Consider the following 18,415-nt stretch of genomic DNA (forward strand, 5'->3'; position numbering starts at 1 on the left):
CTAAAAGAGAGAATCAGATTCTGTATAAAATATAAATATTACAACAAAATAAAATCTGTCAAAAATGACACATCAAACAGTTGCCAAATACAGAAAAATATTGTCTTCAATTTCTAAACAATTTATAAGAGTGAAGACAGATAGTACAATTTCAGCTCATCAAACTAAATAATACCAGTGCAACTCTCGCTACATACCACTTTCATATGTGCATCAAACACATGGACATGGACTGTGACTCAACAAGTGATGACGTTTTTTCTGGTTTGGTCAAGGCTTCTGTCACCACGATTGACCAGTTTTGCCCTGAAATGTGCACAACTCAAAAAACAAGTGTGGAGTCCCAGTAAGTACTGCACATTCACACCACACAGCATTCTAAGAACTCTGATATGGGTCAGAGTTTGGTTCTGTATGAGCTGTGGCATTTCACAGAGTCAGCACTACCCATCATCATGCACAAACGTGCTTGGACAGAGTTCTGAAGATGTCATACTTCCAAATTATGGCATGAGAGTCCTCCGGTGGTTCTCATGTATTTCCCAGGGAGCAGTAATTTCTTATAACTCACAGTTACAATTTCATCATCCAAAAATGACCAGAAAGTGATAAACTGATGATAACCAGAAATAAAATGTGGCAATTCTGACATACATGGAGCCATAATGTTCCTGTGGGCCAGTGCTGATAATATCAGGCCCTGCATGGCTTTATTGCTGCTGCATCAAAAGATTTTATCTCAACATGACAAAAGTGAAACTGAGCCTCAGTGATGCCCTTACATGTTAGTATGGTACGCAGCTTTCTTCATCCAGTCTCTGTGGACTCTCTCTGTGTGTGTGTGTGTGTGTGTGTGTGTGTGTGTCAAGTCAAGTCAGTTTTATTTATATAGCCCATTATCACAAAACAAGGTTTGCCTCAGAGGGCTTTACAGTGTACGACATCCCTCTGCCCTTAGACCCTCACATCACCCAAGGAAAAACTCCCCAAAAAGAACCCCTGGAACGGGGAAAAAAAAAGAGGAAGAAACCTCAGGAAGAGCGGTAGAGGATAGTTAGGGATCCCTCTTCCAGGACGGACAGACGAGCAATAGATGCCGTAAATAGCAAGTGAAATAAAATCATAGCAAAAAAGGAAAGAGAAAGAGAGGGGGGGAGAGGGGGGGGCACAGAACAATAGAAACAGATGCATGTCAAATTACAATAATGGTAGGTGTGAAATTAGTAATTGCTCTCTATGATGATGTTGATAGAGATGATAACAGACTAACACAGACTAACAGTGTGTATGTTAGCATCACATGTGCACATGTACAAACAATACATCATGCACCCTGTCTGACCTACATTTGCCACCCTGCACCATAACTGTGACATGAAGGCACTCACTCAAGCATGACACACACACACACACACACACACACACAGTCTGTCTCCTCCCCTTCTACGCAAGGTTACTGTCTAATGTGTTGTCTGATACACTTGATTTCACCTCATTACAAATATGAAGATGGCTTCTTTTTTAGACTTGAGCCTCACGAAGCTTGACTGAGGCACCAAAGTCTCAAACTGAGTAATTTTGGGCTACTTCTAAAAAAGGGCTTTTTAAAAAATTTCCTATACCAATGTCTGAATATTTTTAAGAATTAGATGTTCATTACTCTTTGGGAGGGTGAACCTGCATTGTCATGTTTATTACATTATAAATATATTTGTGACATAAAATGGTCTCAAAATTATAATAATATCATTTATGGCAATTATTTCTGGGATAATATGTCATCCAACAAAAAAAAATATTCTGACAGGCCTAACAAAGAAACTGGGAACAATGATAGATTTATACCATCCTGTCAGGAGAGCTAAAAAAAACTTGAAAAATTGTGGTATATTGGGAGGGAGTTGTAGAATTTGTAAAATTTTGATAAACTACTGTTGATCTCACTAAATTTTCAGCACACTTCCTATTCCACAAATTGTGGCGACTACTTACTGTATACTTCGAAAGAGGTCTTAAAAGGAGTGGTCTAGCATTTTGGGAGCTCAGATTTTTGTTCTTCCAAAGGCTGATGAGCAGGTTTGTATCAGTTTGATCTGTGAGTATCCAGCACAGAGTTAAGTCTCTGTGGGACATGTTTAGTCTAGTTCATGACAAAGACTGGAGGGTGAATGAAACAGCTTGTCTGACTTTGTCCAAAGAAGAAAAAAATCCTCCCTGAAGCTCAAAATTACTTTTATTTACTTTGTGAATCTTGTCTGTTCATCAGGCGTAAAATGTAAATGTAAAACTAACATGTGGTTTTGGGAACAAGTGCTGTTGGAGTTCTTTTTTGATCAGCAACATCTGGGTGAATTGTCTGCATATAACAAATGTAACAATCATAGTGGGGTTGCCAGGTTTGAGCTGTGCCCTGACTTAAAAGTAAGTCAAATGAGCTGTCTGTCTGAAGTTCAACTATTTGTCTGTCTTTGTACAATCTGTTGCTGGTGAGGATGATGGTGTATCAAAGGGTTTATTTTAATTTATTTTATTTTATTCAACCTTTATTTTCTAAAGTTAATCTCACTGAAACATGGAGTCTCATTCCCAAGAGAGACCTGTTTCAATTGTGCAATAAGCATGTCCAGTGTGTCAACATTGGTGGGAAATGAAATCAGCCCCCCTGCAGGAGAGATTATTGAATGGATTGTGTTATTGTGTGTGTGTGTGTGTGTGTGTGTGTGTGTGTGTGTGTGTGTGTGTGTGTGTGTGTGTGTGTGTGTGTGTGTGTGTGTGTGTGTGTGTGTGTGTGTGTGTGTGTGTACACATACGTGTACGCACGCTGTCACTATCTGCTGAGCTGCTGACAGCAGAGAACATTAGAGTGCATTTTCCTGTTGCATTAGAGGAATGTCACATGCCTTTGTTGAAATATACATAGGAATTCTTTCACTTTAGAGACTGTTTATGGCGCCTAGTTATGGTGTTAGAAAGTTAAAAGTGTCTCACTGTCAGGATTGGGCAATGACTGCCAATAAGAGCTGTGATGATAATGTGATAATTTTAATGCTGCATTCATGTGATGTCGAAAGGTCGGTCCATGTTGTTCCCACTGGGAAAGTGAGAACAACTTGGAAGCTACAAAGAAGATGGGCTGCATTTTAATGCTAAGCGCGTTTAAACAAGAGGTTGAGTTGATTTATATTTTTATGTATTATTTCATTTTTATATATTTTATATTATATATATTATATTTTTATATTTAATCTAGGTCACTCTACATGGACAACAGTTAACATTAAACCATATTACACTTTGACTTTGATGAAAAATTGATATCTAATACGTGAATTAATAAAGTTTACCATTGACCAAACATTGACTTTTGCCCGCCATGTTTATGCATTTATGACATCAAGTCGGCAACGGGTGTAAAATAACGTTGCTATTGTGTTAGTATGTTTGCATACTGCCCTAAAAACGTCATGCAAATGTCATGACTCGGCAACTCGCGTATCATCAACATTTCCGAATTTCCCATTTGTAATTAAGAGGGCTGTTCATGTGCTCGTAGCCCATAAATACAGTAAATGCAATATTATTAAGGAGCACGTGACAGCAGCATAAAACATAATGTTGGGCTGTCATTGCGGGTGGACCATGACATCATCCATCAGCCCGACACTACTCACCGCCACTGACCTGTTGTGTCTCTTTGTAATAAAGGCCATGTTGAATTGAGGTTTCGCTGTTGCCAGAAATGCTGTTTGTGTGAGGAAGCGTAATTTGAAAGTAAATTATTTTCAGGTTGACACTAATATAAATCTGTCATGTTCACTGAATTCCAGGAGGACTGAAAGAGAACAAATTTTACAAATGAAGATCACTTGTGATGATTAATCCTGCTCAGCCTGTGAAGAAGTTGTATAACATCCAGTCAAACCCAAAGACTTGACATTTATATAAGTGTGACATCTACACAGGAGACATTTCTGCTGTATTTTTCAGTTGTCTTGCATGCATCTGATAACACAGATACACTTCTCTTTGAAACAGCGTTTTGCTTGTGCTATACGCTGGAAGGGTGTCCAGTCCTTCTAATATCAGTGCATTCAAATATTTCATTTAGTCTGGCACTTAATGCACATGCATGTAAACATCCCCATTACTATACCGCGATACTGTCCAAGCCTACTACACAGTATATCGTTTATATGTAGATTCTGTATATCTATCAATACATTTTTACTCCTTTTTGGGTGCAAAGGAGAAGAAGGGAGAAGTGAATGAAATAAAATAAGTAGTAAATTAAAGTAATACAAAAGAATAACAAAACGTTGATCAGTTACTCACCACCTGTTACCTTGAATTTTTGCTAAAAAGAAAAACCTGTTTATCTCACATACCACCATGCTGAACTGAAAATCCCCAAAAGGCAAACATTCTTCATGAATTGAAGAAAATAGAGAGCGGGTTCGGTCCAGTCCTCAGTATATCCTTAACACATGCATTTAAACCATAAGGATGTGCACATGGTCATCTTGCAGTCAAAGTATTCTTTTAATGTATGTCATACACACTCTTTCTCCTCAGAAGTCATTGTAATGTCTGATAGTTTCTGTGGGAGCTTCCTTTAGTCTGAATCCTGCTGACCGATGTCTGGAGGAGCCTGTGCTGATAGATTTAACATGGAACAATTACTGTCTTTACATGGTAAATGCCTATTTTATTGTCTACAGCCGCATTTATTCTACAACACCTCACACAGCCTTTTGTTTCTGTTATTGAATAACTTTTAGTACTGATATTTTTTCATAAATGATATAAAATAGTTTGTGGAATGTTTCGGATTGACAGACTGTTGTGTTGCTCTCAGCTGACCTGGCTTTACATCAGCTCTTGCACACGACGCCCTTCTTTGCCATTCATTATAGTTGTAGTCACTTTTGAACACAGTGTTACATCACTGCATGTCTTTCCTTGCCCTTCTTACCCCACCCTCTGCTTTAAGCTATGCTCGATTTCCCAATACAGCCTGTTCACAACCCCTTAGCCCTGCACCACCCCCCCCCATTGTCAGCTGGACTAAAGCCGTCAATCTGTTCATTTCACACCACAGTCTGTTTGCACTTTATCTATTTCACTTTGCCGCTCCCTCCTAACAATATCATGGCAGCCACTGGGAAATAATGGAGTCTTTGTGCGGCTGCAGGATTCTGGAGGCATGTGGAGCTTTTCCCGGTACTCTGGCTCCATCTTGTGGTCCTAAAGGAGAGGTGGTGGCAAACACATGTCACTGCTGCAGATCACCAAGTAGTTGATACAACCCCTGGCAAAAATTATGGAATCACCAGTCTTGGAGGATGTTCATTCAGTTGTTTAATTTTGTAGAAAAAAAGCAGATCACAGACATGCCACAAAACTAAAGTCATTCAAAATGGCAACTTGCTGGCTTTAAGAAACACTAACAGAAATCAAGAAAAAAAATTGTGGTAGTCAATAACAATTGCTTTTTTAGATCAAGCGGTTGGAAAAAATGATGGAATCACTCAATATTGAGGAAAAAATTATGGAATCACCCTTTAAATTTCTATTTCCAAAACTAACACCTGCGTCAGATTAAATCTGCTCATTAGTCTGCAGTTATATATAAGTGTAAACAGGGTATAAATATGAGTATAAACAGGCAATGTATGTACAGGTAGTGCAGTATAAAAGTATAAATATGTATATATGTATATAAATATGGATGTAAATGGTGTATGAGTAGTTACATCAGTTTTAAGTTGCTGTAAACATTAAAGCAGTGGTTGTAAAAAACAGTGGAGGCATATGCTGCCTGGGGATATGTGTCCTTTGGGTAGTCGAATGTGTGTTTGGAAAAATTTAGTTTGCTTTAGCAGTAATAAATGGAGAAAACATAACTGTGCTGCCTGTGTCAGAAAAACAAAAGTCAGATTAAAATCAATCACTTATTCAACACTGTCTCATATACACTACATTATATGTACATGTCATACTTGGGGTGGTGATGGGGTGGGGGATTGAACATACAAGGCACATGAGATAATTCTTGATTACTCTTTAAGTATTGTACTTCAAAGCCAACATTGACTCTTTTAATAATTAACCAAAACATCAACCCTGTCCTCTACCTTAAGTAAATGTTTTGTGTTGCCTTAAAGGGTAAGTTCGAGTTTTTTGAAGTGGGGTTGTTTGGGGTACTTGGGGTACAATAAGACAAACAAAATAAGTGGTTGCAGCACCTGTAGACCAACAGCGTCTGTATTCAGCGATGTTAAATTACTGTTTTTCTCAATGGATTCTGGCTTTAAAGAAAGTTATATATTGGTTTTATTTTCCTGTTGAAAACACTGTCTGACATGAAGGTAAAGGAGTGAAAAAAGTGCTCTTAATATAGCATACGCTTAAACTTTATTTATTTATTATTTATATTAATTTTTTTATGCTGGACCTTTTCAAGGTGGCTAGTTCAACTAAAACACAAGAAACTTGTGCTCCAGAAAAGGATACGCTCTCAATGAAGAACCTAGGCTCACTAATCAGCTATTATGGCTTAAATATAAAGGCCAGAGAGCAGTGAAAACTAACACGTCTTTGAGGCCACCATGTGGGAACCATCTTTCATCAGTGTTTCACCTAGTTAGTCCCACAACACCTCCAGGAGGCAAGGCAGTGAACTCTGGCATCCCAGAGCCACTCCCCTTGTGCCAGCTCTCACTGCTCCTACGCAGCCACACAGTCCTGCCACCTTCAACAGACCCAGGCTCCTTTTGTGCGAGCTTCAGGTAGTGACAGTGCCAATGCTACATTCCCTATCAACTGCTACATACATCTTACATTACCTCTCTCATGGCTTATAACAGCCTAAGCAACATTGCCACCTTCCACAGACCCAGGCTCCGTTTATGCAAGCTCCAGGTAGTGACAATGCCGATAATACTAGAAACAAGATTAAGTTAAGCTACTACAGAGCTATCACAGATACAAGTCTAAGCTTAAGCTAACACATGGCTATCATAGCCCAAACAGCCCTGCCACCTTCAATAGACCCAGGCTCCACTTATGTGAGCTCGTGACAGGTAGTGACAGTACCACGTGGCTATCACAGATACAAGGCTAAGCTAAACTACTACATAGCTATCACAGATACAAGGCTAAGCTAAGCTAACACGTGGCTATCACAGATACAAGGCTAAGCTAGCTAAGCTAGCTAGGCTAGTTATCACATGGTTATCACACCAGACCCAGGCTCTGTTTATGCGAGCTCCAGGTAGTGACCGAGCTGATGCTACCGTCCCTAGCACATGCATCACACTTGCTTTACAGTTTGAGTTTGTGCAAGCTTCGGGTAGTGACAGCACCACATGGCTATCGCAGATACAAGGCTACGCTACTACTTGGCTATCACAGATACAAAGCTAAGCTAAGCTAACACATGGCTATCACAGATACAAGGCTAAGCTTAGCTAGATAAGCTAGCTTGGCTGGCTATCACATGGCTATCACAGCCCAGACAGCAATGCCACCTTCAACAGACCCAGGCTCCATTTATGCAGGCTCCAGGTAGTGACCGAGCTGATGCTATCTTCCCTAGCACATGCAACATACTTGCTTATATACTACAACTCACATACAAGGCTCAAGTAAAGGGAAATAAGGATGAATTGGCAGAATCCTAATCCAAATCCACTGACTGGATTTAACTGCCTCATCTGAGATTTCCCTCGCTGTCTTCCTCAAACTCTGTCCCCACACTCCCAGTTCCCCCTAGGAGCGAGACAGCTGATCCTGTTACAAATCCCCTACGTCCCACTTCAACTGGGCAAATCCTAGCTTTCCATCCTTTCTGCTCAGCTTCTGCCTGTAAGTCTGTGTACCTCAGTTTCTTCCTTTCATAGGCTTCTTCCACTGAGGCTTCCCAAGGGACTGTTAGCTGATTTATTTCACTGTTAGTGAAATAAATGATCTGTTGACTCACTGACCACAGCACTATGTCCGGCCTCAAATTAGTACAGACTATTTCGTGGGGAATAACAAGCTTTCCCCCTAAATCTACCTGCAATTCCCAATCACAAGTTCCTTTCAGGCGGCCACACCCTTGCCTCCTCCCTAACTTACTGCCACTATGCCCCCCCACCCTCACGCACAAACTGGACAACTTGACTCTCTTTTTTAAAACCTCCCGAATTCACCTGTCTTCTTCTCCCTTTAATACCTGCAGCTAAGCTTCTCAACACCTGATTATGTCGTCACGTATACCGGCCCTGTGATAAACTAATTTTGCAACTTGACAAAATCATAAGGTTGCAGTACCTGAACACAGTGGGCAATAAAATGCATTTTATTGCTGACCCCTCCACAGCAGTGATAGCCTAGCTTCCATATCAGACACGGGCCTGCTTTTCCAAACTGGTGGTATGCTAACATTGACTGTATGTAAAACACTGACTTTGAAAAAGAACTCCATACAACCCTCTAAAAAAACCCAAACTATCCCTTATACATAAACAGAACAACTTTGACTAATGCTTTAAGCATTAGGAGTGTGCACAGACATTGTGCGAAAAAATATATATTGATATTGACAATTTGGCAGTAAGCATTTGAAAATTGTTTAGACAAGGCAAGGTAGCTTTATTTGTACAGAACATAAAAAAGAGCAATAATATATAAACATAATTAAGGATACAGATTCACAATGAGAGTAAAGAGATAAGATATATAAAAGGCAACATTAATTATGAAATGATTCTAAAATATAATAAAAATCACCATTAAAAATAATGAAAGTGCAGACAAGAGGTGCAAAAATAAAAATAATATTTTAAATGATTTAAAATCAGTAAATAAAAGTTTGTCATAATTACCAGGTGGAGTAGGCACCGTAAAAGAGGAATGTTTTTAGCCTTGACTTAAAAGTGGTCAGAGTTGGGGCTTGTCTAACAATATGGGAGGTTATTCCGGGTCTGTGGTACTTAATAACAAAACGCTGCTGTTGTTTAGTTCTAACTCTTTGGACGGTCAGAAGGCCGGCCTCAGCCCTTGTTTAACATGTGATTCTTATCACAACATGCTTTGTTTTACCAAAGCTTTCAGCCTCACCTCGTAGCCGTCATTAGTTTGCAAAGTCACTTTCTACTTTTCTTAAATCTCAATTTAATTTGAACATTTAGCATACTGTGTCTTACTATATATCATGTAACACACAGCTGACACCAAAATGTAGGTCCATGAATGCAGCGCAGGCGAAGCACTCCACAAGGTCCCTTTTCCTCAGCAGCAGTTTGTGACTCGTGGGGTCGGTTATTTCAGACTATTTTAGACTGAGGACTAACTTCTCTCTAAGGCAGTGGTTTTGGTTAGATTTGTAGATGCATAAAAAATTTGTTTAAAGTTATAAATTTAACCTATTAGTTCTTGTGATTCTGACTGGCGTACGATAATTTTTCTCAAAATACAATGATTTTGAGTCTGTGGTACGATAGTACAACATTTCCAATCGGGCAACACTGTTTCAGTCATAGAGGGCTGCCACAAATAGATGAATGTTTTGGAAACCCTGCAGTGCACAGTCACTGAATATGATTGTAATTTAGACTAGACAGCAACTAGTCTCTCATCCACACATTCTTCTTTGCTGTTACAATAGGAAATGTGATAAGTCTGTTTGAGGAACAATAACGTACTTTTTGAAACACATCATATTGTTAGAGACTCCACATGTAGCACTATGTCAATTCTTATTTTTTTGCAGTTTGCAGTCCATAAATACATGTTTATGTTCATGGCAGGTCATGCATTAACTTTTCCCTTTTTTTCTTACATCCTCCATGTATCAAACTTGTTGTGGTTTTATAATTACAACTTGAAAACTTGGAGGTGGGCTTAGTCTTACTGTGGTGCCTATTCTGAAAACATGTGTTTCTCTGGGTTGGATGTGTGTGAACTTATACTTTGAAGAGGTTTTAAATCACAAGTAGTAAAGTTTTAGAGGCAGCATCACCAGAAAATGAGCTGTTTTTCATTCATTGCCAGCAGTCAGTGTGGGAAGCCTGCGTGTTACATCCGGTAACATGTTGCACAGTGCTTCTGCTTTTTTTAACGCTACCATGCTTTACATGCTCAGGACTCTTCCTCTCTGCTGCACGGAACAGCTTCAAACAGGAAGACGGTGCAACTTACAACACACTAAAATAAACATAAAGACAGCTGTGGTCCTGTCTGTCTACTGAAACTGATGGTAGATAGAGCAGAGAAAGAGAGCAGAAGAAACAGGGGAGAGAGGATGTGGGTAGGACTTGAGGTTCAGACAGTTGAGGTTCTGGATGTGGGATTAAACCACCAAATGATGACTGGACAACGTATAAAGGTATGTTACCAGTAGATTTACACAACTCAACTCAAAAGTTGTTCTAACTCACTGAGAACACTGAGCAGCAGCTGGAGTCTCCTCACTGCTGGATAGTGACTCCAGACTGATGTAGCTTAGAGCGTTAGTTATCCAGCCAGCTAACAAGGCTGTGGAGCTACTGCACTATGACTTCAGGCTCTAACATTTCTGCAACTCGGATTTACTGTTTTAGGAAACTGTGATTGCGCGGCCACTTGATGGGGTTGCGTTTTAAATTTTGCCTCGCTGTGGACAGCCATGGTGCGCTATATGAACCCTGTCTGCAGTTTCTTACATTTTAGTGCCTTCTCTTTAACTGAGCATAAAGTAATAAATTAAGTTTCAATGTTTTCAATACATGTTGGATTCATTTTACCTCATAGTATGTTTTTCAGTTTATTCTGTTAAAATTACATTGATGTACTTGCCTTTTACAAAATACATTCAAAATTTGGTAATGCGTATCACACATATATGTTAAATAACACAGGATGTTACTGAATCCTCGTTGAGACAGTTGGATTTACGTCAACCTAGGTAACATTATTTGTTAACCAGATTTGTTATTTAAGATCCCCATCAGCTTCTGTGTTCAGCAGTAGCTGCTCTTCCTGGGGTCTCCATTGTTTTCATAAACAATATTTCATTTGCTATGTTAAACATAAATACATATCCATAACATTCATACTCACAGTTTGACTAAACACATTAAACAATACAACACACAACAACCAACACAAAGTCAAGGATCGTCTCGGCTAATACATACAGTAGCTCTCCATATTGATTTATCTTTTCAATAGTAGAGAAAAGAAAGTACCTGGAAACCTATCCACTAAATCACAAGAAAAACTAGATAGATCAAAATCAATTTTATGTCATCAAGACCATGTAAAGTATATATCATATATAGTGTTCTACACTATTTCTTTTGTACATAAATGTTATCTTAACTTTTTGTGAAAACATATTGTATGACTTTCAGAAATCCAAAAACTTGGTAATGGATTTCAGCGTTAACTAAGTAACATTCTATACGGTAACTTCCAACCTACAGCATGAGCTATTGTACCCAGTATGTTCTCAATTACATTAGCAGACCACTATGTGTGCTTCCTTACACACACACACACACACACACACACACAGACACAGACACAGACTCTCATGTGCACACACACAGAAGCAGCTGAGATGACAGCAACTGCAGCAGCATGTGTGGTTGATATGAGGGTCGTCATGGCAGACCTGTCCAGGCAGTGGCTCCTATTTTTACCCCCACTCAACACCCTCATATCACAACAGCTGTCCCCACATCTCTTGTCTGTCCACAGTCAGGAATAGCCATCCTATCAGAGCGCTGGCCCTCTCCTCAGCTCTGCTCTTTCACTTTCCAGTGTGTGTGTCGAGTTGCTCGATCAGAGCTCCTCATTCTTGGCCACTTTTTGGATTTGATTGCTGATTTGTGAGGACTATTCGGATACAAGAGTTTTGGAATTACTTCACTAACTAAGGTAGAACAATTTGTGATAAATTTGTGAAAATTAGATCTTCTGTTGTAAATCTATGACAAGCATGGGGCCTTGAGGTCCCACAGCCGGTTAAACTATTTTTAGATTAGAGTTAGCTGACGGGGGCAGCTTGAGTGGTTTCCAACTAAAAGTAGCATTTTTCAGTAGCAGTTTTGGTGCCATTGTGACAGTTTCCTTTGTCATACTTGAATGTTGATCATAAAAGTGGTAGGATTTAAAATTAGAAGTGTTTTGAGTGTCACTTTGGCTGGTTGGAAGAGGTGGAAACATGCGCGGTGGGAGCTCATGTGCTGACAGATGAACTGATGGGAAATGTAGTTGAGATTTAGTGCACTTTCATGTTGTTTTTACTTGTGTCGTAAATTGTGGTACTCTGATAATTATTTTATGCTTCTTTGACTTGAAATTTAGTTTAAGGGTTTGTTTTCCTTAAGCCCAGTCACGTTCAGACTTACAGAAGTGCAGAGTGATAATTGCGTGTTGTTGTGTTTGGACTTCAGGTCATGATGATTCTATAGTATCAACATCGTACAAATTTGTGATGCTGAGATGTTTGATTCTGTATTTTACAATAGAGAAATTTGGTCCCATAAACCAGTGGAACACAGATCTCTCTTTTTCTTAAAAATATCTTAATTATTGTGAGGTGGATTTCAGCCATATTGTATATTTCATAATTCACTTTACCAGTAGGGACTATTTGGTGCATTTTAGGCACTTCTCATTCTTCATTTTTTGAATGGCTGTGTTCATGCATATGGCATACATTTTGGCAAGATTGTGTATTTTTGTTTAATCTTGGCATTTCCAGCTCAGCTTCCACAATAGGTCTAAAATACACTGTGGAAACTAAACTGTTAAATACATACTTTACAGTGCAAAAAAAAATATGCAACATTTACACCCATTCAAACTGCAATTTTTGATCCCATAGCCATCAAACCATAAAAACATGTATTGTATTCTCTCATTCTGGGCTTTTGCCTTGGAATTTGTCATTTTTACTATTTTAATTGCTATTCTTTTTAAAGGGTTAAAATTCTGAAAATTAGAGAATATTTGATATTTGTGATTAGGACTTATGTTGGTTAAAAATTAACTCAGTGAAAGTGTAAAGTCATATGAATGTATAATATTTTTAAAGCTTGATTTTTAAAAGCTCATTTAGTGCACAGAGAGATCCAAGTGTGTATAATATTTAAGTGGACCCTAAAGGTTAAGTATGACCTGTCTAGACTAATTGCAGTGCCTGTGATTTATGGATTCAACTCCAGAACTATGTTTTAAACATGCACATTGAGTAAAGACACAAAGTTTGGCTTAAATTCACAGACCAGATATAGTGAATGAAATTCTTCATTCTGAGATCACTTATGAGCCTCTTTCATTTTCATCCTCAGTGCTATCAGAGTTATCATTAAAGATTTCCACTTCAGTCTCCATAAATCTGTAACAAACTACTAAATTATTCACAACAATTACATGCACAAAACATTCCAGTTTTTGCCCTTATTCCAGAAAGACAATATTCCTGCTAAGCTGTTCACATGGTCAATGAAAATGGATATTCAACTGCTTAAGTGCTCCATGCATACTCTGATTAAAGCCCTCTCCGCTGTGACCTCTAAACAATATTATAATAATGTCAGGATTTTTTCAAAGTTTCTTATTGGTGATGAACTTGTTGGACCATGTGACCTCCCTCTTTCATTCCTTCAACCACCCTTCTTAAAAAAGTTGGCATTGTGATATTTGTGCATATCCAAAAACATGTTGATATGCACAACCTATACCATGTTTAAAAGTAGGTGTGTCTCATTTGGACCAGAAATGTGGCTTTTCTTTTGGGCACGAATCTCAGTCACAGCCTGACAGACTGTTGGCTAGCTACTTGTGTACAATATATCCCTGCCAACACACAGAGCTGACTGTGAACAGGCAGGAGGCTGCATGTTGCAAACTGTGTCAAAATCCCCAATTGATATGCGTATTCTCAAAGTGTTGTATACATCACTAAAGAACACTTTAAAACCCGAAAAATACAGGCATAACCTAGACTTTTCTTAGTCAGAAAATGCTGCATGTGGAATAAGGTATAATTGGGAATATCCAAACAGAGTATGATGTTTATTATTCATGTTAGCGACATGAAAGAATTACAGACAAACCCAAGCCAGAGATCTTCCGTTTAATTCCTTGTATCTGAAAGCTGTTCCACAGTGGATCAGGACAAATTAGGGCCTGCTTTGTTGTTGCATATTAAGTCTATGTGTCACATACATGTTAAATACCTGTGTGGACCCAAGTGTCTTCACTCTCAGCTCCGATGTGCATTATTGCTGTTCTCTCTCTAATTGGGTCAGTTCAGGCTGACCACATTTAAAATCAAGTCTAATAATACTTGAGTATGTTTGGACTGACTGTCCACAGGTCCCTTTCAGATTGGCCCGCCTTTTTGGTCCAAAGCATGTTTGGTTTGGTTAGGTTTTTGCATGGCTCTGCTGTAGTTTAGACCAGTTCCCTCTGATATTACTGGTCCTCTACAAACAGGAGTTTGGCAAGTACAGCAAGAAGTAACCTCTTGTTTCTTGTGAGATGCCATGTGTGAGATTGTTACATGCTTTATAGTCATGTAAACTAGACGTAGATGTAAAATGCTGTGTACACTTGCCATGTGAAATACCGCCTTGGGTCACATGAGGTCCACAGGTAGTACCAGATCAGAGCAAAAAGGCAGTCATTGTGCATAAAAGCAAGTAAGGTAATTTGTGTGGGAATAACAGTTGCTCCCAGAACTAATTGTAAATGAGTAACCTGAGACAGAAGAAATGTCCTTTTGCCGCTTTTTCAAAGCTTTTGTCATTGTTTGTGCTGAAGTCCAACTTAACCCTCATACACAATCCAAACAAAAAGTTTCAATGACTGCTCTAAAAAATGGATATACACAAGTTGTTTATAAGTTAATCACAGTAAAATGATTGAATTTGACACAGTAGGCAGGCTTTCATTGCAGATGTTTTGCAAAACCTTTGCGATATTTCTGAAATGTTGATAAAACACAATTGCGAGAAGACTGCATTTCCATTGAGTGATGTTCTTTGACTTCTCCTCTAGCAATAACATTCCAAGAAGCATGGCAATGGATGTTCAAAACATCATTAGATTTACTTCAGACATATGTAAACAAAATAAACAAACACAGTTAAATCATTTCCAACAAATACGCAGAATAAAGTAAAAAGCATAATCCATAAATTCCATTTACAAGCATTGACCTCTATTGCAGCCACCGCACTAGCTATTACTATTTCCTAATGAAGGCAATGTAGGCATGCTGTGGAGCAATAATGTAAAGGCAAGCCCCTTTTACATGGGCCACGTATTAGGGATTCCTGGGAGGTGATAGTCCATGATTTCAGAGGAATTGCGGATTCAAAACTTCTGGATGATCTGCACAACGGTTGAAAAGCTATGCGATGCACTAACTCCTCTTGTAGTGACACTTTGGCTGTTTGTTGTATGCCATGTGACCTATAAAAGCCAAAAAAAGGGTTGCATTGCATTCACAATTTCAATTTGCACAATTTGAGGGTTAATCAAAACCCATCTAGGGTCTATCTTGGTCATGTCTCTGTAGTTTTGGATCATGTATGAATGGTGGCAAAAGGCTGTTGGAAATGGGTATGTAACTTAGGTTATACTAGTTGCCTTTTCTGGTTAAATATAGATTTTTCTGTGAGGAGTGCATTAGTAACCTGTATTTCAAGCATGTTCATTAATGAGTTTAAGAATTAGAAACAGAAGTGTTAATTTTGAAAATATTATGTTGTGAAATCATTTTACCTCTAGTGTTGTCCAGGGAGACAGTGAGGTAGCATGATATAATAGCTAGTGTGTCAGATTGTGACTTATTTATTTGCATGTCTTAGTATTAAGAATAACAAATTTGTGATGTGTGAGGTATGACTGCAGCACTGCCTCTGTGGTTTAGGGAGTAATCTGGCCCGCAGCCCTACAGTAAACTGTCTAATCCAAAAATAAACCCAATGGTCAGTGTGCTAATTCAGTGACCACTGAGAAAGGCCAGTAACCCAGAGCCAGACCTGTACTCTGGCCCAAACCCAGTGAGAGGCTAAGGGCCTAGTTCCAGGTCAGGTTTTTGGAGACCAGCTTTGTGCTATTTTTGTGTAAAAATGCTAAGGGCAATTTGACCAAACACCAGACTCCATTGAGAAAACAGTTGTTCTATATACAGGGGCTGCTGGTCTACCGCTGCCTCCATCAGCTTTTGTGTAAGGTGAAGCGGAGCAAGTATTCACATATAGTGTGCTCTTAAACTGATACTGTTTTGTTTTTTTTTTCAGATAGCTAATGTCTGATGTTTTGCTGCGGCCCCATTCAAAGCAGGACATAGCTTAGCTTCCGTGCTGGTAGATTTGGTTTATCAAAGACATTGGGGAAGCAACATAAAATTAAAGCTGCAAGCAGTGATGAAAGAGCCCTTGCACCGCCACGCATGCTGGGGTACTGGTGTGACTCCAGCTAAAGTGGTCAGAGTTTGGACCCTGGAGTGAGCTATTACATCTGGCGTATTACTTCCAGTGGCCACTAGGTGGCAGCGGAGGGGACACAAATTTCATGTCATCTTGGTGTACATAATTTGTAGACCAAACCATCATGCAAATCCAATGATAATTGTCCTTCAAGGCTTACTTCCTTTTGCTAGCAGGTGACATTTATACAACTAGTGAATATTGTCATACATATGTGTTCAGGGCAGGACAATTGTCAAACCTATGAAGTTTCAGGCAGATCAGACAATGTACACCACAATTACAACAATTTCCTGTTTCATGGCGAAGCATCAAAATTGTACGGCACGCCACGGGATAACCATAAACGTTTTGCACAGACCTTTGATAATGCAAAGGTCAATAAAATAGTATTAAACATGAAAGACAGGCCCCTTTTATAGTTTAAAAGTGGGTTTGCCTCTGAATGAGAATTGTTAAAAATTCGATGTTTTTTGATTACCAGAAAAATCAAAGTACCTTATTACATTAATCCACAAATAATAAAGAAATTCTCCTTAGTCATAAACACATAGATATACACTATGGGAAATTATATGACCATAGATTTTTTGAATTGCAGCTCTTGAAAAGGCACCAGGGTCAAAATCAGCTCATGAGTTATTTTGTTTACCTTCCAGGCTTTCCAAGAGTATCATGCCTTTTTAAGATTATACTTGGATGATAATCTATGATGCTTTATTACACATTTTTTATTTGATTTTTGCAATTTGTGTTTTCATTTGTCTAAACCTGTCCTAATCTCCTGTTCATCACTGCTTTGCCATCAACATGTGGCTCTGCCTACATTGAAATTTCAATGTTCTCTGTGGCCTAAAGATGCTTATTTCTCCTCATCTGTCTCTGTGTATTCTTACCATTCTTCCTCTCCTAGCTGCTCTTCCTCCTGCTCTCATCTAATCCATCTCAGCCCATGACAACAGATCAGCCAACATGGCTTTCTCATCTCGCTTTTCCTTCTGGGAGCAAAAGGGAAGTCTCATTTAGACATTTCACAAAGCACTTACACTGCATGGTCTTCCAGTGTTTTGCACTGTATTAACATGTGTTTTTACATAGCCGTTGCCTTTGCTTGCATCATACTGAGAATTTACTCACTTCCACTCATGTATAAGCATATTTAAGTAGCTGTGACTTTGTACCACCTCTGCCATTTGTGGGCATTAACCAGTGCAGTTCCAATGCAGTGAGTGCATCATTTTTTTGTTCTTGAATTAGTTGGACTGAGTGTAAATGAAGAAAGATGTTGAAGTTCAAAAATCATTTCTATGTTGGAGATCAGAAAATGTGCATGTTTTGAGATTTGCACAATGTGTGATTGACAGCAGGTTCACGCAGCGTTGAGGTTTGATCTAGTTTTCTTTTTTATATCAACATATTTAGATCAAAGACGATAACAACCCAGGAAGCAAGAGTGTAAGTAAATATTGTCCTCTTCATTTTGGCACATACATCTGCGGTTGACAGTCATGTTAGAGCTGTCTTATGTCTGCCAGGTCTAGTGATTTATGTAGCCTAGGCATTCATTGTATTCTAGCCAAGTCCAATTTCTTGCTGTATTGTAAGTAGATTTTTTAAATGAGAACTCACTTTATTAAAAGTTAGTTTCGCACAGATTATTCACATTGATCAGACTGGGCCCTATGCAAGAACATTTTCATATTCATATTCTAACTTTTTTCTGAGGTTTTCTTGTATTAGGGTTTCACGTGGGGTCCAGAAAAAAACACTCCCTATAAACAGACCTTTCTCAAATACTCATAACATGATGATGCTACTTGAGCATCAGTAGCAGTATCAGTTCATGTGATTTTGTTGCTTCATTTGTAAACAAGTTTCAGTGAACAAAATGTTACCAAAGAGAAAAATGAAGAACTTAACACTGCAGAATCTGCAGT

General features: G+C 38.8%; 1 protein-coding gene across 13 annotated transcripts in view; it reads left to right on the forward strand.

The window, feature by feature from the left end:
- myo18ab (myosin XVIIIA b) overlaps nucleotides 1-18,415 on the forward strand; it is a 219,690-nt gene that overhangs the window by 32,775 nt on the left and 168,500 nt on the right. For 3 of the 13 annotated variants that reach the window (XM_088079401.1, XM_088079404.1, XM_088079403.1), the window contains exons 1-3: nucleotides 11,744-11,907; nucleotides 17,392-17,487; nucleotides 17,899-17,933. The exons of 4 other annotated variants lie outside the window; for them this stretch is intronic. In XM_088079401.1, coding sequence (XP_087935527.1) covers nucleotides 17,451-17,487; nucleotides 17,899-17,933 — 72 coding nt within the window. In that variant the 5' untranslated portion in view covers nucleotides 11,744-11,907; nucleotides 17,392-17,450. Of the gene's footprint in view, nucleotides 1-10,183; nucleotides 10,373-11,743; nucleotides 11,908-17,391; nucleotides 17,488-17,898; nucleotides 17,934-18,415 lie in introns of those variants that run through there. 6 more of the 13 variants (XM_088079405.1, XM_088079406.1, XM_088079410.1 and 3 more) reach the window with 4 other exon arrangements.

This window comes from Plectropomus leopardus, chromosome 6 (assembly GCF_026936395.1).
Source record: "Plectropomus leopardus strain MGB_pleo_1.0 chromosome 6, ASM2693639v1, whole genome shotgun sequence".
NCBI classification, from domain to species: Eukaryota; Metazoa; Chordata; class Actinopteri; order Perciformes; family Serranidae; genus Plectropomus; species Plectropomus leopardus.